At 55.0% G+C, this 20,369-nt stretch overlaps 2 protein-coding genes across 2 annotated transcripts; one reads left to right on the top strand and one right to left on the bottom strand.

The window, feature by feature from the left end:
* Positions 1 to 628: 628 nt before the first annotated feature.
* BNIP3 (BCL2 interacting protein 3) lies at positions 629 to 7,892 on the top strand. Its single transcript, XM_084264871.1, has 6 exons — positions 629 to 714; positions 3,165 to 3,336; positions 4,405 to 4,489; positions 5,805 to 5,911; positions 6,015 to 6,164; positions 7,065 to 7,892. Exons 1-6 carry the CDS (start codon positions 678 to 680, stop codon positions 7,114 to 7,116), a joined length of 603 nt encoding a protein of 200 aa, XP_084120997.1. The 5' UTR covers positions 629 to 677; the 3' UTR covers positions 7,117 to 7,892.
* A 2,029-nt stretch (positions 7,893 to 9,921) lies between these two features.
* On the bottom strand, positions 9,922 to 19,224 carry PPP2R2D (protein phosphatase 2 regulatory subunit Bdelta). The gene is made up of 6 exons (XM_084264292.1): positions 19,120 to 19,224; positions 16,296 to 16,473; positions 15,303 to 15,467; positions 13,839 to 14,008; positions 13,658 to 13,749; positions 9,922 to 11,895 (listed from the first exon to the last, which is right to left on the bottom strand). The coding sequence occupies exons 2-6, from the start codon at positions 16,453 to 16,455 to the stop codon at positions 11,616 to 11,618; spliced, it is 867 nt and encodes a 288-aa protein (XP_084120418.1). The 5' UTR covers positions 16,456 to 16,473; positions 19,120 to 19,224; the 3' UTR covers positions 9,922 to 11,615.
* Between the last annotated feature and the right edge of the window lie 1,145 nt (positions 19,225 to 20,369).

Here is a 20,369-nt window from a genome sequence, read left to right as displayed (position 1 = left end):
TGCCGAGCCGCGCCGTGCCCGGCGACCCGCACACGGGGACCTAAGGGACAGACCCGTGAGCACACGGAATGAATCCCAGACTGGTCTGGGCTGGGAGGGACCCCAAGGGTCCCAGAGCTCCAACCCCCTGCCACAGGCAGGGACACCAACCTCCAGGCCTGGAGCTACACAAGGTTGCCCAGGGCCCCAGCCAACCTGGCCTGGAACACCCCCAGGGACGGGGCACCCACCCCCTCTCTGGGCAGCCCCTTCCAGCCCCTCACCACTCTCTCTGCACAGAACTTCCCCCCAGTCTCTCCTCTCCCCCTTCCCTCCTCCAGCTTCACTCCAGCCCCTTGTCCTGCCAGTCTCTGCCCTTTAACAAGCTGATTCCCCTCCTGTTCCTCTGCTCCCTTCAGGGACGGGGAGGCTGCAGTGCTGTTCCCCCGCAGCCCCCACTGGGGGTTGGTGTCCCTGCCTGTAGCAGGGGCTGTGGCTCTGGGGCTCCGGGACCCCCTCCCCTCCCTGCGGGCTACGTGCGGCAGCTGGCGCGAGGGAGGGCGCGAGCTGCCCGGCCCCGCCCCCGCCGGCCGCCAATGCGGGAGGCCGGGCCGTGACGTCACGGCGGCGGGTAGCGGCGCCGCCCCGCCCCGCGCCGGCCGTGTCGCTGCGCCGCGCCGCGGGGACGGGCGCGCGCCATGTCGCGGCTCAGCCCGCAGGAGGAGAACTTGCAGGGTAAGGGCCGCGCGGCGCCGCCGCTGCTCCCCCCCGGGCCCCGGGCCCCCCACACGCCGCTTCGCGGGGTGCCGGGGCCGGGCTGCCGCCCCGTGACCGCGCGGCTCGCCGGCCTTAGGCCGCGGCCCGGCGGCTGCGGCGCGTTGAGCCGCGGCGGAGCCTCCCTGGGGCGCGGGGGACGGGCGGGGGGACGGGCCGGGAGAGCCGGGCCCGGGAGAGCCGGGCCGCGCTGCGTGGCTGCGCCGCGGCGGCCTCAGGCGCGGCCGGGACGCTGCCGCCCTCCCCGGGGTCGCGGTCCCGGCTTGGGGAGCCGCGCGTGGGGCGCTGGGGCCTCCCGGGGCCTCCCGGGGCGCTGGCGGGTCGCTGGCGGGTGGCCGCGGGCAGCGCTGGTTCGCCGGACGGGCGGTGACGCTGGGGGCCTGGCGCAGTTGCATTGAAGGACCTGGGGTCTGCTGGGCGAGAGGCCGGGCGGGAGCCACCAGTGTGCGTCTGCAGCGCCCAGGCCAGCCCCGTCCTGCGCCGCAGCCCCAGGGGTGCGGGCAGCAGGTGAGGGAGGGGATTCTGCCCCCCTGCTCTGCTCTGGGGACACCCCCTGCAGTGCTGCCTCCAGCTCTGGAGCACAAGGGCACGAACGTGACCCGAGGGCTGGAGCAGCTCTGCTCTGGAGCCAGGCTGGGAGAGCTGGGCTGGGTCAGCCTGCAGAAGAGGAGGCTGGGGGGGACCTTACAGCCCCTTCCAGGTGCCTGTAGGAAGCTGAGAAGCTGTAGGGTGAGGGGTGAGGGTTTAAACTCAGAAAGGGGAGATTCAGGTTGGATATTAGGAAGAAGTTCTTACCTCTGAGGGGTGTGGATCCCTGGCCCAGGATGCCCAGAGAGGTGGTGGAGGCCCCATCCCTGGAGACATTCAAGATCAGGCTGGATGGGGCTCTGAGCAACCTGATCAAATGAAGATGTCTCTGCTCACTGCAGGGGCTTGGACTGGATGGGCCCTGAAGGTCCCTTCCAGCCCAACACATTCCATGATTTGCCCGTGGTGCTGATGGTTGAAATGAGTGTGCCACAGACATGTCTGTGCAGAGGGAAGTAGCTCAGGAGCAGGTATACAAACCCAGGCAGCACACATGCAGTCAGGGGTTGCTCTGCTTTGGGGAGGGGGGAACAGAAAGGAGGTGGGATGTGCTGAGGAGTGAGACAGGTGGGTAGCAGCTAGCAGACACCCTCAAGGGAGCTGGAGCCAGAGCTTCGGGTGGACACTGTCTTAATTTACACTTCAGTGCTTGTTTTGGTTCTCCTGTGGCAGCTTGGGCTTCCATGAATTTTGGGAGAAAGAGCAGGGAGCAGTTTGCCTGGGTGTAAACACACCCCCAGACACGTCCCACCTACAGTCACGTGGAGGGGAAGCAACCACAGCCCAACCAAAACAACAACATAGTGGGGGAGCAGCAGAGGCTGGGCAGGAAGAGGCTTCCCAGCCCAGCAGCCCCTGTGTCTGCAGGTAAACCCTGCTGTGGCCACCTGGCTCTTTGGGAGAGAGGTGTTAATGTGGTTAATGCAGATGAAGCAGTTTGGCTGTTGGCTGTTTCCATTCCATACTTCATGCTGGCTCTCTGGGTCAGCCTCTCCCCTCCTGCACACCCTTCAGGGTGCTGCCCTGCCCTGGGAGCACAGTTTGCTTCCCAAGCTCTGCCCCAGCCGCCCTTCCTCCGTGACCAGAACAGCCCAGACACCCCTCTGTGCCTCCCCATCCGTCCTTCCTGTGGTGCTCCCCAGAACTTGGGCAGCTCTCTCCTTGCTGCTGTGCCTCCTGTGGGCTGCTCTGGGCTGGGCACAGCCCCTCTGCCTGCCTGTGGTGTTTCCTCCCACAGACAGGCCCTGGGGAGGCTGCCAGGGGGCTGTGCCTCAGGTGTTGCAGTGCCTGTCCCCTGGGCTGTGCAGTGGCTCAGCAGCTTCACAAACAGCCCCACGTGACTGCAGTGCCCTGGCAGCAGCAGGGCCCTGGTCTGGCCCTGGCCACGTGCCCTCTCTTGCTCAAGAGGAACACCTAAACCCTGCTGAAACGGGGCTCAACAACACACAGCCCTGGCATTCTCGAGCCCAGAATGTCCTCGGTAGAGGAGTAAATAACCTCTGGCAGAGAGCGCCCCGGAGGTGATTTCATGTGCCTGCTGCCTGTGTGAACAGCCCACGCCAGAGCTGCGCTGAAGCAGAAGCTCCTGGGCTGTGGGAGAGACACATGTGGGGCCCGGCTGCCCCTGGGGGGGGTGAGGCTCTGCAGCCCCTGGCAGCAGCACCCCACGCTTGGCATGGGTCCTGTTTGTTAGCTGGGAGTGGGTGCTGGTGCTGTGTGTCCAGTGTCGGGCCAGGCTGGGGAGGAGCAGCAGGCTGGTGTTTCACCTGCCTCACACAGACCCTCCGGGTTTGTTCTGGTTCTGTGCCCCTTGTGCTGAGCAGGTTCCTGGGTCGAGCTCCACTTCAGCAGCAACGGCAGCACTGCCACTCCCACGAGCCAGGAGCAGGTGCCAGCCTCCATCTCCATCCACAATGGGGACATGGAGAAGATCCTCCTGGATGCTCAGCATGAATCTGGGAGGAGCAGCTCGAGAGAGAGCTCACACTGTGACAGGTACACAGCGTGCCCTGCCAGGGGCCACTACCAAACAGGGCTGTTCCTGTGCACGTGGCAAAGGCAGAGCTGCTCCCACACCTCTCTGTGAGGAGATCCACACGTGCAGAGGGGAAGAGAGAGAGAGATTCCATACTTGGAGGATCAGTGTGTCAATACTAGAGTACTGCTCGGGTGGAAGCCTGTCCTGCAGCTCCCAAACGCAGGGCAGGGGACTCCAAAGGCTTCTCACCTCTCACAGAGATGCTGTCCTGGGGCTTGGTGCATCCTGATAAAGTCCAGCAGCAGCTGACCTGCCCATGGGTGGGCTGCCTGTGCACAGCAGCCGCTGCCCCCCAGAAAATCAACCCCTGGAGCTGTGGTGGCTGTTCCCAGGGTCACTCCTTGCATCAGTGCAGCTCTTGGGAGCATACAGTGCCACTGATGCTGCTGCAGGGAACAGCAGCAGAGGAGGGGGGTGGAAAGCAACCCGTGTTTTGTGGTGGGGTCCATCAGTTACTAGTTGTTAGGTGGTTGCTGAAGAACTGCCCTCTGTCAGACAAAACCTAACGCTGTTCCAGCAGCATCACTCAGTGAGACCTCTTCCATCTGGTGCAAGCTGCCTGTCAGTGTTAGGAATTCACTAGTTTGCTTCTGCTGGGCTGGGCAGTCTGCAGCCTGGGGTTTGCTTAACAAAAAGAAAGGGACAGCAGGGCTTGAAGCAGCCAGTAGGACACAGAACTGCCTGCTCTTGTCTGGCTGCTGTGGATTCAAACCACTTTGAGCCATTGTGACTCAGTGAGGAGCACCAGCCAAACCATGCAGCCTCTGAGGGTGAGAAACCAACTGCCTGCCCTGCTGAGAAACAGCTCCACACAGCCAGCTTCTTGGCAGGCTGGGAGAAAACCAAAGGTTAACTGAATGTGAGGGCTGGATCCTGTCAGCCAGTGGCAGGTTAACTGCTGAAGCTGTGGCCAGGGCAGGAGGGCTCTCTGGGAGAGCTGTGCTGCTAGTGCATACCATGAGCAGCCTCCTAAGGAAGCTGATGAGTGAGTTGGTTCTTAGTTGTGCTTCTCTCTCCTTGTCCAGCCCTCCTCGTTCCCAGACGCCTCAGGACAGCCACAGGGCTCTGGAGGTAGAGAGTCACAGCAGTGGAGAGAAGAACAGCTTCCAGGTAAGAGCTCTGAAGAGAGAACTGCTTGTTTGAAACCAGCATCAGGAGATCTGGGGTGAGGCTGCTGACAGGGAGACCCTCTGCATGGAGAGAACTAGCCCTGTGTGATAAGGTAGTGAGTTACCAGCAGTAGCAGCTACTCATGCTCCAGGGTGCACAGCGATTGCCTGATCTCCAGTAAGAACTGGGGGCTGCTGTGTTCTACTTTGAGAAGCCTGCTTTCTGCTGACACCTCCCTCTTTGAGCTGCTGCTGTTCACCTGTGGCTGAGCACACACCAGGTCTCAGCTCAGGGCTCCCTGGCTGTCTGCAGGAGCTGGGGGGTGACTCTTCTCCGTTGGAAAAGGCTCTTCCTTAACCCTGTGGGCTGTCAGCCTCAGGCACTTTGAGTTACACACGGATGAGATCAGCTCTCAGCAGGAGGGAGGGGGGCCCCTTGCCTCTTCCTTTATCCAAAACCTTCCCCATCAGCTCCACAGCTCCCCAGGAATCTGGCTGAGTGAATTTCCACCTCTGGGTGAGCTGAATACCTGCTGGAAATGGATCATTTCATGTTTCCAGAAACCCCTTAGGATGTGTAAGGACAGGTAGAGCATTCAGTCTCACAGGCTTTGAGAACAAATAATCAGCAGTTAGAAAACTGTGAGAATCAGTGCTGCCTGGGCAGCTTTATTTCCATTCTGGAGTGTGTGTGAGCCTGGGCAGCTATTTTAATCCCGTGCTCAGATACTATTTATATCACAAGGCCCTGGCTCCATGTAATGCACACGTGTTAAGCCAGAAGCTCGTCCCTTCTTTAGGTTTGTGCTGTGATTCACTTGCAAACAAAGCCAGTGGTGGGGGTTTTCCTGCACAGGTGTGTGCAGATAGACCTGGGCTCACTTCACCCCTGTTCCCAGTGCTGCCCCAAGCACCAGCCAGCTCGGTGAGGCTGGAATCCATTCCTCTTGGCTTGTATTGGCTTGATGGAGGATCTTCAGAAGAGTGGGGCACCCACCTGGCTTGGAATGTGGGCTGACAGCTCCTCTGCCAAACCTGGGTGTGAGCTGGAGCTGCTCTCAGGGCCTGTGTGCTGGACAGGTCTGTGGGGCTCTGGGGCTTTATTCCCAGGTAGTCGTTATGTGAGCAGATAGGGGCTGTGTCCCTGCACACCTGCTCTGGAGGCAGAGCTGGGATCTGAATCCTTCAGTGGGAGGGATACAGAGTCTCAGAGAGGAGAGGGGGAGCAGTGAGCCTCCTGCCTGGCTGGGGGTGCAGGACAGGAGCTGTGCTGCGTGCCCTGGGGGGTGCTGGTTGATGGTGGCTCTCTCTTTCAGTCTGAAGAAGATTTTCTTGAAAGGAGGAAAGAAGTCGAAAGGCTCCTGAAGAAGAATGCAGACTGGATATGGGATTGGTCCAGCAGGCCAGAGAACATCCCTCCCAAGTGAGTGCTCTGGGTGTTTCTGGGTGAACCCAGAGGCTGCTCTTACTCCCCAGGTATAAATGTGTCTGTTAACACCGTGGCTCTGTGCTCTCCCCAAAACCAGGGAGTTCCTCTTCAAGCACCCCAGGCGCACAGCTACCCTCAGCATGAGGAATACCAGTGTCATGAAGAAAGGGGGCATCTTCTCAGCAGAGTTCCTGAAGGTTTTCCTCCCATCTCTGCTGCTTTCTCACCTGCTTGCCATTGGACTGGGGTAAGTTTAAAGAGGTTATTTTTTACCTTTTTTTCTGTCTGAGGCCTCGCTCCCAGTTCCCTCTTTGCCCAAAGGCTGAGTGGGGTGCTCTTCCCTCTCTAGAGGGACAGGGCTGTTTGGGCAGTGCTTGCTCCTGGGCTCTTGGTATCGCTCTGGGGAGTTTCCCTTCTCTGCTTTGCTCAGGAGTTGAGAATTTGTCAAAGCAATTAAGGAGCAGTGAACTCAGGATCGATTTATACAAACTGTAGTGACGTAACCACAGTTACCAGTAGCTGTAGTACAGTTATTTCTTACAAAATCAGCATCCTGGCCTCATAATGTGGTAGAAGTGATGTCAGACCAGCGTGACTCCCCTGAATTCCAGTGAGTGAGTGAGTGCAGGGGCACTGGGAGCACCAGGGTGTTTCCTTTGGAAGCAAACACAGGTTTGGTGACACAGGCGCTGCCCTTCCCCTGGCTCGTTCCAGCTGGGCTGGGAGTGAGCAGGGCAGTCACATCTCTGGTGGCAGCAGGCTGTAGTACAGTGCAGCCAGAGCCCTCACACCTCTGCCTGTGTGAGGAGCGGCTGGGGCAGCACGGGGGGAGCTGGGGAGGGGCAGGCAGAGATGGGGGTGAACCCAGAGGCTTTTCCAGGGGTACTTCTCCCAGCAAAACCTGACAGAAGGGAGCAGGGAACAGAGCTCTGGCTGGGAGAGCCCTGAAGCTGGGTGTTTGTTACCCTCATGCTACCTCTGAGCCCGGAGCTCCTGAGGCCGAACGCTCGCCCAGGGCTGCGGGGCCTGAGCTCAGGGCAGGCTGGCGGCAGCCTGAATCTCCCTCGTAACAAACCTGCCCCTGCTGCTGCCCTGGCAGCCGCGTCAGCAGTGACCCAGCTGCTGACCCCATGTGCTCCCCCCTCAGGATCTACATCGGCCGGCGCCTCACGACCACGGCTTCCAGCAGCAGCTTCTGAAGGCACCCGCTGAGGAGCAGAGCGAGTCCTGGGCTGCGGCTGCGGCAGGCGAAGGGCAGGGAGGTCTCGGCCGGATCGGCGTGTGTGTCTGTAAATGTTGTGTTCCTAGTGTAGTGACAGAGGGAGGGGACACTGAAGGGAGTGTGGGGTGTAGCCTTCTGGGTGGGTCACAGAATGTGTTCCAGGTGGGTTAGCAGCTCCTAGCTGGCTTTGTAGTGAAGCGTCTTTGACAACGGGAAGAACGTGATGTTGTAGAACAGCCCTGGCTTTAACACAGCAGCTGTGGCCCAGCCTGGCGTCCATCTAACCCGCCGCTTCTTCATACTTCGTGGTGTGAGTGCTCGTCGCTGCTGCTGTCACCGTGACACTGAGGGCTTAGCCCAGAGGGGGGGTGGCCCTGTGCATCTGCCCGGGACATGGAGCCACCAGTCCCTCCCTGGGGGCTCTGTCCCTCCCTGAGCTGGCTGCTCCCACTGCCCCGTGAGGGGACGCTAGCGCAGAGCGTGGCTGACGCGCAGCAGCCTGAGCCTGGGTGCCCAGCGCGGCCCCAGCAGCTGCTCCTCTCCTATCAGCTTCCAGGCTCCTGCTTCGCCTGTCCCGCGCTGCCTGTGCCTCTTCCGTCTGCCGCCTCCTGTAGCTTTTGAAAGGGTTGCTTGCTTACCTGTTTGTACTAATGCAATGCCTTTCCAGTCAGTGATTTTACCTTATTTAATGAGATGTGGATGTTTGCCAAAATACTGTGTTTTATATATTTAAATAAAAAGGTTCCTCGTGGATCCCAGGTTTCCTCATTCCTTTTTCTCTGGGAGTTGTTGGAAGTGGCTGATGAGGCCCTTCGGTGTCAGACTCCTGTTCAAGGTGTTGACTTGTGTAACTGAGGGGTGAGAAGTTCCTACAGGAACCGTCAGTCCAGACGGTGACCAGAACCACCCTGAGCTTGCGGATGCCCTGGCCCTGTCCTGGCTCTGTCCCAGCGTCGCCGCTTCACAGTTCACTTGCTGTCTGCTTCCTCCTTGTCCCAGTGCTGTGGGACTGGGCCCTCCTGGCTGGCAGAGGCACCTGTTTGGTTATAACCAGCCCCAGCAGCACTCAGTCATGTGAAGGACTCGCCTTTCTTCTGCCCACTAAAAGGCAGATGACTGACCCTCCCCATCCTGCTCTGGCAAAAGCCTCTTGCTGTCCCTGTGAGGGGAGGGATGCTGAGCCCCATCTGCGAGGGGGGATGTGGCACCACTGCAGTTCCCTTGGTGGTGAACCAGAGCACTGGGACTTGTCACAGCTGGGTACCCTGTGGCTCCTTTGGCTGAAGGCCATTCCTCTGGGCCTGGCCCTCCCTGCCCTGGGCACCAGCCCCTCTCCAGCTCTCCTGGAGCCCCTCCAGGGATTGGAAGGGGCTCGGAGCTCTCCCCAGCAGCAGCTTCTCTTCTCTGGGCTGAGCCAGCCCAGCTCTCCCAGCCTGGCTCCAGAGCAGAGGGGCTTCAGCCCTCGCATCATACCCGGGGCTCCTCAGGACTCACTCCCACAGCTCCGTGTCCCCCTTGTCCTGGGGACCCCCGAGCTGGGGCAGCGCTGCTGAGGGGTCTCTGTCCCAGAGCGGAGCAGAGGGGCAGAATCCCCCTTTCCCAGCCCTGCCAGTCCCGCTGCTGGGGATGCAGCCCAGGACACGGGGCTTTCTGGGCTGCCAGCACATGGTGCCAGTGATTTCCTTTCCCCAGGAAATGAAAAGCACAGATTGAATGTGGGGGAAGCAGCGCTCCAAGAGCCTCCCAGCCGTGCTTGGGCACAGCAGCACCCTCTCCCCACCCTCCTGCCATGAGCTGGCCCCAAAACCCATCCCTGGGTTCCCGTGGCAGCTGCTCAGCGCCGGAACCTGGAGCTGTATTTACACCAAATCCCTGTTCCCACCCCTCCCCAGCGCAGCCCCCCCAGAGCCACCAGCCTTTCTGAGGGAGCCGAGTCCTCGCTCAGCATGTTTGTGGTCACTGTCAATCCTGTTCCTCTGAAATCCCATTCCTGCCATTTCTGAGCCCATCCCGAGGGAGCGGCAGCCTGAGAGGACGGCTCGTCTTCTCCCTGTACCTTCTCTTCCCCAAACCAGCGATTAGTTACCAGGCACCTACAGACTAAACACGCCCAAGCTTTGAGAAGGGAGGACACGCAGCTCCTCCCAAACTCTCCAGGACCCAGCACGGACTCGGTTCCTCCTTCACAGTATCAGACATTCCCCACACCAACACAGCGACCGCTGGAACAGCTTTAAACCTTTTACCTCCAACTTCCAGAGCAAACCAGCTCTTGCAGTGATTCCCTTGGGAACAACTGGGGCTGGAGGTACCTTGCTTTGGGAGGTGGTTGCAGAGCTGGGACCTGGGTGTTTCTGGCAGCCTCTGCCCCCCGCAGCAGGGGTGTGCAGGGGCTGGTGGCGCTGCAGAGTCCCAGCATCGCCTCTCCCCAGGAGATGTCCCACCTCCCCAAGCCAAACACTGGGGCCTGGAGCTGCTCACAGGTCATTTTATGGCCCTGACACTGAAATCTGGTTTTAGATAACACGAAATGATAAAGCTGTCATGAATCATCCAGAACTATTTCAGTGGAAGTGGTTCAGCTACTCACATCCCACTTACACCTGCTGGAAAAATAGATCAAAACCAGACAGCACTACTACACCCCCAAGGCTGGACAGGCAGCTGGGAGGCAGTGTGGCTGCCCAAACCCAGCCACTCACAGGAGATAGCAGCAAGCTTTGGGTGGGCTCACCTCCCCAGCAGCAGCGCTCAGAACACACAGAGCAAGGCCAAGTAAACATTTAAAATTTATTAAACTTTTTGGTCAAAATAATGGAACAATCTGTACAGTCCCGTGGCGGGAACTCTTGGAGCGAGTCCAACCCAGTGACGCTTCAGTGGCCCCGGAGTCCCGCAGTTCCCCGCGCTCCAACAGTGTCACAACCGACAGGCAGCCGAGGAGGTTTCACCCTGTAGACGTTCCTGGCTGTGGCTGCACCTCCGAGCTCCCTGTGACAAGGGCGGCACTCGTGGGCATCCGTCGGGGGCAGGAAGGGAGCAGCTTCTCTGGCACGTGTGGATCAGGTTCCATAACCACAATTCATGTTCCTTCTGAGGAGAGCGGAGTGTGAACCACAGTGCTGAGGCTCCTCCGGGAAGCACAAGGGCTCTGGCCTGCCAGGAGGGAGCTCTGCCCCAGGGGCAGGTCTGGGCGCGGTGCCGGCAGTGCTCGGGAGCCGAGCCCGGGGCAGGGAGAAGGTCGGTGGGTTTTAGGCCTCTTTGGGGGTGAACGATAAAACAAAAGAAGTTACCTAAGGCTTGAAACCGAGTTAGGGAGACAGAGTCACAGTACCAGCGGCCTGGCGCTTCCCCACACCTCACTGACACAGTGGGAAGGTGCCAGACGCCGGGGCCGCGCTGCTGTCCGCATCGGTGGGAGCCGGGGCTGCGCCAGCTGGAGCTGCACCCCGAGGACAGGGAGTCACCCCAGGGTTGAACTGTGTCTCCATGACAAACAAGGAAAGGTTAAAAACCATAATGCACATAAGGCGTGTCCCATGGAGCACTGCGAGGCGGCGGAGAGCAGCCTGGCCACTGCGTCCCCTTCCGGGCGAGGCGGCCGCGCTCCGTAAGGCTGTGGGCGTCTCTCTGCTCACCTCCCAGTCACCGAGCTGGGACACAGACAGCACTGGACAAGAAAATCAGTGTGACTGAAACTCTGGATTTAGAATTTGAACTACTACACAAAAAAGTTCCTATCAGTCTGATAAAAATCAACCCTGTTGGGGCAAAGGCTGTGGGATCTGTCTGCCCATCAAACTGTTCTGCACCGTCTCAGGACATGCAATACAAAAATAAAAAGACTGAGTACATACCTTCAGCTTTAAAAACACTGTTATAGCTTGTTATTTTATTAAGTGGTTTACACCAGGAGGTGTGGTTATAGATACAGTCGGTGAGTAAATATTCATGGAAACCTGTCTACGAACCCAACTCAAGACCTACCTAAGTGCTCAAAGGTAAAAACACCTAAGCCCAGACACAGGCCAGAGGAGGAATGTTCACAGGCATGAAGCACAATACATGTTCTGAAAGGCCCAAATATTACAGCAGAGAGCGAGCGCGAGAGATAGAAATTACAGCTTTAGGACAATTTTTCTCCTCGGGTGTTAAATTTTTGGTCTATAAACTGGAAAGGAAGGCTCAGACTGAAATAAATACATTGTGTGTGAGCAGTGGCCTCAGCGGGCGCTGTCCTTCGCTTCTGCCTCGAGAGAGGGCTGCTCCCAGAGCCTTGCGAGCGGTGCTCCCGACCACAGCCACAGGCAGAACTGCTCCAGGAACTCAAAAACCAGGCCAGACCCTCGCCTTTACCTAAGGGGAGTAAGTGCATCAATGTTCTTCACTGGTAGGACAACAAGGCCTTCTCTTTTACAGATAAACAACTGAGCTTAACTATGCAAGACGACGACTCTGTCCTCGGGTAAGTCATCTTTAGTTAATCTTGTCCTGGAATATATACAAGTTATTGGTGGCAGCCACAGCAATGATGTTCTCCATGGGGTGCCACGCTGTGTGCAGAATCTTCTTGTTGAAGTCCAGACTGTCAACGCTGATCTCATCCTTCTTCCTCTTGCCGCCCGTGCACACCTTGCGCGGCTTCAGGATGGCCCGGGGCTTGCTGCTCTCCCTGGAAGCTTCTAGAGTGATGTCCCGCCGCGTGTTGCGGTCAAACATTCTGAAGAAGTTGTTGTAGGACCCAGTCATGATGGCGCTGTTCAAAGGCAGAACAGAGGGGCAAGGCTTACTAGGTTTCCAGCAGCAGCACTCAACCCTCACCTCCTCTCTGGCACACAAGGGGACCGGCAGGCCGAGGTGACGGTCCCTGTGTGGCACTTGCTGTCCTCTGACATACAGCTCTGCTCGATGCTGTTCCCAGGCTGTGGCACTGCCAGGCCTCCTCCTGGTGCCCCTCCTGCCACCAGCACCCAGCAGCAGCCCTACGCTTCGGCATCTCCACAGCAGGTTCTCCGGTCGCTGCTCTGTCCCTTCGCCCCACAGCACCAGGAGCTGTGGCTGAGCAGAGGGAAGCTGCTGTCCTGGCTCGGTGCACATCCACAAGCACATGGATCCAATGGATCAGTTACCAACCCTGCCCTGGGTCAGTACCAGAGCCCAGTGTGTGAGTGCCTGCTGCAGCCCCAGCTCGGGGTCTGTACAGGAGGTACCACTCCACTTTTGAGTGAGGCAGCAAATCTGCACCCAAAGACACATTCACACATCTACTTTCCAACCAACAGCCTGTTTGTAGCTCAGGAAATACTGTGACTGAGGTGTTTGTTATGTTCTGTATCACACACTTGCCTCCAGCACTTGGACCTGGAGAAGCTGCTCCCCACACAGCAGAAGCCTCACAGACTCTTAACATCACAGCTGCCTCACCCTCGCCTCTTATTTGCCCCCAGTCCTCATGGCACCAGCAAACGAGTGACATGGGGAAGGAGATGCCACCAGCACAACATTCACTGCTCACGTTGTGCTAGGGAACCGCTTCTCCCAAGGGCGGTGAGCGCTGCGTCCTGTGTGACAAGGGGTGTGCTCAGGGTGCAGGAGAGGAGCTCACCTTGCCTTGGGTGACCCCTCCAGAGAGACTGGCTGAACAGACACAGGAGCTAAGGGCCGGGTGCTCTGCATTCCACCTGGCTGAAAGCAGCACCCACACAGCACCCACGCGCCGCCACCTCTGCTCATTCTGGGGAGGTGCTGTCGGCACTGCCAGCGGTTCATGGAGTGCACCCTCCCAACCTGGTGTGTAACCCTTGGTCTTTAATACTCTCCTTAAGGAACCAGTCCCCAAGGGGCATGCAGCAGCACAGGGATTCTCAGCCACCCCCACAGCAGCAGCAGCTCTCCCTCTCCTCACCAACCCCTTCCCTGCCCGCCGTCCCCTCTAAACCATGTGGTGGCTCTTTAGTTCTCCAGTGAGAGATTCAGGCCAAAGCTTGTTTCACAGGCTGACCCTGCCACCCCTCACATCTGAACAGACACCTTCTTAACCAGCTTGGCAGCAGACAAACACTGCTTCAGGCATTTCAGATATGATCACAAACCCCCCACAAACCCAAGAATAACTTAAGGCAGTTTCATCTCTTTTAGCCTGCAGAGAACATGGAAAGAGGATTAAGATTGCCAGGTGCTGAGGGTGTGTTCTGGTACACACTCTGAGAAGGAAACCGTCCCATTTTCCCACCTTGGGATGGCCCATCCTGACTGCACAGAGCTTCACCAGTAACTTGTATCACAAACAAGCTGATACACCAAAGTTTATCCCACTTCAGCAGCTGGAGAGTGGAGGGCTGACCAATGAAGTCTTGTTGAAACACAAAACTACAACACCCCCACAACCCCAGTTGGAGGGACTGTAACTAATCACACCTGCAATGCTAAGCACTGCTTACAGCTTTCAAGACCAGAACCCAAATTCCCAGTGCTGAGGTGAAAACAAAAGCCCAAACCAAAAGGAACCCCTGACTTACCTATCAGAGCCGTTCCAGCAGCACTCAAACTTGTCAAAGATGCAGTCGTTTTCGTAGAGGGAGCAGAGCTTGCTCCGAAGGTACTCGTGGACCTGTTGGGAGCATTGAAGTTGGTGTCAGATGTACAGGAAAAGGAGAAAAGGGCACAGAAAGGGAGTGTGAGAAAACATGAGCACCATACTTGGTATGTCTCTACAGGCCTGTTTTCCATGTTGAGATCCCAGACTTTAACAGACAGGTAGTCTCTTGTCATCATGTACCGGCCGCTGTGACTGAACTTTACATCAGATATTGAGGATATTATTTCTGAAAAAAAGGATCTGCTGCTAGGATCTTCAGGTTCCTCAAAAACTGCAGGGAGAAGACACAAGTGCAAATGAAGCCAACACCAAGCTTTAGAGCTTTCAACATTCTTCAGTACTTGGAAAGTTTCAAATCAATGAACTAGTTTGTTTTTAGAGAAAGTTGTGGCAAATGCTACAGAAATCATCTCTTTCAAGCTGTGCTGTGCTCTCAGCCATCAGCAACTCCGGTGCCCAGGTCTTAGGGACCCATGGGAGAACAGCAGTTCAGCACCAGCACACTGGTGCAGGGAAGGTGACACCTGCTCTACAGGTGGAAACACCAACAAGCTTTTCCTTCAGAGTTGACCACCAGCTGTGCAACACCCCCTGGGGAAGCGTTAGCATCCACACCTGACACGCAGCGGGGTGGCTTCACAAAGCAGAGGAAGAAACACTACGTTATTTACACTGTAGAGCAGCTCTCTGAAGCCAGTGGTTGCTGACCCAAGGCCCCCAGAACCAGTGGGTATGTGTGAGCAGAGCCCTTTCAGCAGGCTGTCACTCAGACAAGGCGCTCCTCAGCGACTCAGCACAGCCCAGTGCTGGGCAGAGGAAGCAGCCTGGCATTCCACACTCCCACTGCACAAACCCTTCCTCCCCCACCAGGGACACCTGACCCCTGCTGCAGAGAGCTTACCTGCAGTTACCAGTACAGCAGGACCAGTAATACCAATAACCAAACTGGCACAGTGGCCAACAAGAAAGGAGGCTGTGTGCAAGGCACGGGCAGTTACCTTTAGGAGTTCAAGAGACAAGCTGTCCTCACCTACACCAGTCTGGTGGCTCAGCAGAGCAAAGAGCATCCACCTGTCACCCCTGGAAGCTCGCTCCAAACACAGCCCCTACTCTTAAGCATTAACTCCACCCCAGGAGCTGGGAATGGTCGCTGAGTGAATGGCCTCTGGCTGCACCAGCCCAGTTTCTAACGCACAGAGCTGGGTAAGCTGCCCTGAACTGGCATTTGATAAGCAGATACCTTTGAGAAGCACCAAGACTGAGTCTGGACAGAAGACAGGTCTCACTGGTGCCAAAAGCACTTGTTCCCATCAGTTTATGGTGCATAAATGGGTAAACAGGAGCAGAGGCAGATGGTCAATTGTCTCATGCTACACTTCTGCTTGTGGATGGCCTAGAACAAGACAATTAAAACGTTCCACTCTACACAGCTACCACCCCTTACCTTGCAGGCTCTGTGCAACAGGCTGAACCAGGTACCTTTAGTTATCAGCAGAACACCTACACACTCCAGCTTGCACGAAAACCAAGCAAGAAACCCCAAGAGAAGCAGCATCCTAACTTACATTTGGAGTGCCTGTCACAGAGGGCTGAAGATCGCATGTCACAGAGTCGAATGGTGCCTTTGCTACTACTGTAGACGAACACGTTACAGTGGTGAGGGTGGAACTCTGCAGCAGTGATCACCTCTGTCAGCTCCTCCATGTTAGCAGGCTTAATATCTACAATATCTGGGAAGGGTTTTGTAAAGGCACTTCACATTTCACATCCAAATCACTCCTAGCAGGTCATTAACCAACGTGAAAGACACCAAGTGGAAAACCAGGGCAGGATCTTAGTTCCCACCACGTACAAGCTACTCTCAGCAAAGTGACCTGAGTGGACTTCAAAAAATTAATTCAAAAAAATAATCTAGACTTGACAAATCAACTTTAGCTGAGGCTGGAGGTCACCTCTGAGTCCACTCAAGCCTCCTCTCCTCAGCACTTCCTATGGCACACTGAATGTGCTTCATCTCTTCACCTAAAGGTGCAGAAAGCTTGCCTATGAGCTATTTCACAGCCAGTATTTCCACAGGGTTAACTTCACTGCAGGCTGTCAGGGCAGGACACACTGTTAGTTTCAGATACACATGCTTGCAAAATGACCTGAAAAAGATTTCTGCAGTTAAGGATGTAATTTGATATGGAAAAAAAATCACTTGTTTTAAGAGAAGTCTCACTTAGTTTAGAGACCTCAAACTTTGGGAAGATCTACAGTAACAAAGCACCTACTTTCCAAATCTTTCAACTCTTACTTATGTTGCCTGAACTCCACAAACAAGGGATGGTCCCCAAAATTCTCAATTCCTCTTCAGAAAACAAACTATCTATGATATTTCTACTGCTGGTTTTCCACTGAAAAGAACTCATGAGAGCACCCTAAAGCCTGTTTTCACTGTATTGAACCTCCAGATTTTAAACCCCTGTCTTTTAATCCCTACTCTAATTAGGAAAACTGAAGTGATTGGCCTCAGCACACACAACTCAGATGTGCCCCAGCATTGACAGAAAGGATACTAAAACTTCTATCTGTGATTTCTAAATGCCATAGGTTAATTCTTAGGTCATCTGCAGAAAGGTAGGTTTCATGATCACTATTTACTGAAATAGAGTTTATGTGATAAGTATGTGCATTTGCAAATATCCTTCTGGGACTTGCTTCTACCATTAGGTCCATGGGTTTCAATATTGGCACCTGAAAAGTGAAAAAGAACAGTTAGTTTTGGCAGAAAAACTGATTTCTAATTCAGAAGACATTAATTATCTGCAGACCACAGATTCCCAGTTTGTTTCTGTGATTAAACCCACTGAGCAAGAGCAGTAATGGAGCAGCTGAGGAGCACTGGCTGTGCACCTACCACCCAACACCTCACACTGATTCCTGCAGAAGTGACCTGTCAAACAACCCAAACTTTCACCTGTACCTCACCCACCAGGCAAACCCTGTAGCATATAATGAGAGCTGATGACTGCATTAATCTGAAGCAAGTGCTCACAAGTGACCCTGTGCATTAGTGGGTCGCTCCTGACACTGTCAGGCACAGCCTGCAAAGAACCCCCTGTGTGACCCACCAGTGGGTACAGCTTCAGGAACACAGGGATGCCCAGTCTCAACCCCCCGACTCATGGGGACACAGGTTCCTGTCAGGGTCACGTGTGCTGAGCCTCCCTCCAGCTCCTCCTCACTGGGCAGTGAGTAGTTTCAGGTTGCCCAAGGACGTCCCAGGCTGTTCCAGGACGTACAGTCCATCAGGACACTGACTTACATCATCCCACCAAGAAAAAAGTTATGACAGAGCCTGAGATAATCTGTCTTCCTGGAACCAGCAGCAAATTAACCCAACAGCTCTGTAATTGCTTGTATCTCGCAGTGTGTTTATATCAAACCCTAATGATTCAAATTAATTAATTACTTTCTATTAGGCAGTTTCCCTATCTTGTCACATGAGTGTTCCCAGGCTGCTTGTGCAATCGAAAGCACAGCCACGGGAGTTGCCAGCAGCGGCTCTGGAAGCGCCATGGTCTCTGCACAGAGGATGCAGCTCTGAAGGGCTGCTCCTCCTCCCTCTCTACTTCTTTATAAACAAATGTGGGTTCTTCTGCAGCAAAACATGCAAACAAAGCCCATAAAAGCCTGGGGTACACACCCCCTAGGTCTCTCAACACATGGAGGAAGCTCCAGGCAGGGTTCTTCCCCTTCTGCCAGCCAGCCATCCCTTCTCCTCAGATGCAGTGCCTGGCAGGGCCTGCAGCTCAGCCAGCCTCCCCTGCCCAACACAGCAGCCAATTTCCATCAGTAACTTTAAGAGAGGTTCCTGCTGTTCGTTATAGCTCCCTTCCAACATACTGCAGTGTTTAAAGATGATGCTGACAGGTCCTTCATCCCTCTGGCCACTACCCTGTAAAGCCATCAGGCAGCATTCCAGACTCGCCCTGTTCCCAGACGATAGCCTGGGATGTCCAGTCCTACAGCAGGGCAAGGTTGTGCAACCCAAAATTTCACCTGTACCTCCTTCCAGCCGCTGGGCTAGGGCAGCACATCATCCTTCACTCCCTTGGCTGGAGCTATTTTCATTACAGTAACCAGATTCTGGCTCCCACACGCCCATAGAATGACACTCTGCAGAGGATCCTTTCCCAACACGTTGTGCCTCATGGACACCTAAAGCTTCACTCCAACGTGCAAGTTAAGCAAGATCACCCACAAACCCCTGCCTGCCAGTGTCAGGAGCAGCGCTGGCTCTGCAAGCAGTGAGCACCCCAGTCTGATTCCTGCTTATGGCAACGACATAAAAAACCCCCAGAGAAAATCCCCAACCCCACAGGATTGCTTCTCTTGTGTTCAGAGCACTGCCCCTGCACTGCATCGCCCAGTGAGGGGAAGGGGCCACATCAGCCCCCCGCTGCTCCCAGCCCGCCGGTGACAACCCCACTGTTCCCTGGCCATGGCACACCCAGCACTGTTTAACACTGAGCCCTGCTCTCAGGAACAAGACCAAGTGAAATACAAGCAATAGAGGGGGGAAAATAAACCAATACAAAGCCAAATTCTTCCTGACTTCAGAGCAGTTGGTGCTTTAAGGCCAAGAGCAGGGCCCTGCCTGCCCCTGTCCCTGAGCAGCACTCGGGGTCCGAAGGGCAGGCTGGGCACGTGCCCCTCCGTGCAGGGACCAGCCCGGGCATGTCCTCTGCAGAGCATCACAGCCAGGAAGGGCAGTCACTCCTCCAGGCTCCAAAGGCAGCGTGCTCCTGCACTTCCCTTCATGTTCCACTGCTGTCAGGCTGTTTTAAGAACACAGCAGGGTGTGCCTCTGCTCTCTATGAGCCCAGGACGGAGCAGCACAGCCCCACACACAGATACTCCAAACTGCTGCATTCTCAGGCCTCAACAGCAACATTCTGGTATCTTACTGCTGTCAATAAAGCACTGCACCTTCTTCTACAAATTGGATATTCTGAGGAGGATGAAGGCTGTCTCTAACAAAACAGTTCCATTTTAAAAGGCAGTTTAAACTTCAAATCCACTTTAGATATGCTAAAGATGTTAAAAAACCCCAAACCAATAAAAACTGAACCAACACACACAACACACAACTGAGAAGCTGTTATTATGACATTATAATAATGAAAGTTTGCATCAAGTTTACCATAAGATCCTTATTTAGTACTTTAAATATTTATATATATAAAAATACAGAGGGTCTCCATGTTTTTTTAAATAAAACTTTTCAATGACCCTGACCAAAACATCATATTTAATCTACATGTGAGGTGGAAACTTTTATAGCACAAGGGTAGAGAAGCACATGCACAGTGATAGAGTCAGAGAGCAGACACGTACCCGTAGTGCTGTGATTCTGAAGGGATCCCTAAGTCTTCCATCTTCATCTTTTAAGTTATAACCTTCGGCTCTTTTATCCCTTTCACTTATTTTCCATAATTTAATAGTTTTATCTAAAACCAGAAATTCACATGCTTGAGAATGAGTTGCATTCAAAGTCAGTCAGTAAACAATGGAGGCAGCAGAGTGGGCATTATTTCTCTATCTGGGCAGCACGGTGGCTGGGAGCACAGCCCTAGGCATGCACCTGAGGCCCTCTGCCTTCAGCTCCATTGTTTAGCAGAACTGATACATGACACCAAACACAAACATACCAGATACCTGCACTGGGAGGATGTGGGTGGGAAATGCATGAAGTCTCAGCAAGGCAGGGATGGGGCGATAGGTTCCACCAGCGTAGCGTGTGGCCTCGTGCCCACCCTTCACCTCAGTGACACTTCAACAAGGGAAGCTTCTCACCCCAACTACCAACATTCACAGGAAGCCCTGTATGACACTCTGAATTATTCTTTAGCAGACAAATGCTAGGGAAAACCCCAAACCCATGAATTACATACAGTAACCTAAGGAAAACCCAGTTTGTCCAGGCTGTCTGCTGAGAGGCAGCTGAAGGCAGCGAGAGCAGGACTTGCCCTGTTATTTTAGGGTTCCTCTTCCAAAGGCACCATGTCCCAGACTTCCCACAGGCACCAGAGAGAGATCTTGGCCAACTGGACACAAACTCCTCCTCCCCATAGTGCTACATAGCTTTAAAGCTTGCAATATGACACGATTTAGACTTCTATCAAAGTAGGATGATTTTAATTTCCAAGCCCAGCAGCCAGAAGTCATTTCTGCTTTTAAAACTGCATATTGAAGTCCAGTATCAGTCCTTACATAAAGCCACTGAAGTACAAGGCAAAGAGACCAAAACTGTTAGGAACAGTAGTAAATAAATCAATAAGTGCAGGGAAACTTCTTCCAATTTGTACTTTTTGCACTGCTTTTAGGCATTCTAAGATACAGTGTAAAAAGGGTAGTGGGCTGCCAGGGGTTGCTGTGCAGAGCACACGCGGTGCCTCGGCACTGGGCAGGCACAGGACGAGCACTGCAACTGCAGGGCTTCCATCCCACAGGCTCTCACTGAAAAGCCAGCAGGGGCACAGAAAGAAACAATTTCAAAATTAGGCTGACCAAGTCAACCTCTGGTTTCTGCTCTGGCTGAGCACACAGGGAAGCCCTTAAAGAGAAAATTATAGAGCAGAGTGGCA

The sequence above is a fragment of the Gallinula chloropus genome (assembly GCF_964237585.1).
Source record: "Gallinula chloropus genome assembly, chromosome: 5".
Lineage (NCBI taxonomy): Eukaryota > Metazoa > Chordata > Aves > Gruiformes > Rallidae > Gallinula > Gallinula chloropus.
This window is presented reverse-complemented; position numbering and strand designations above follow the sequence as displayed.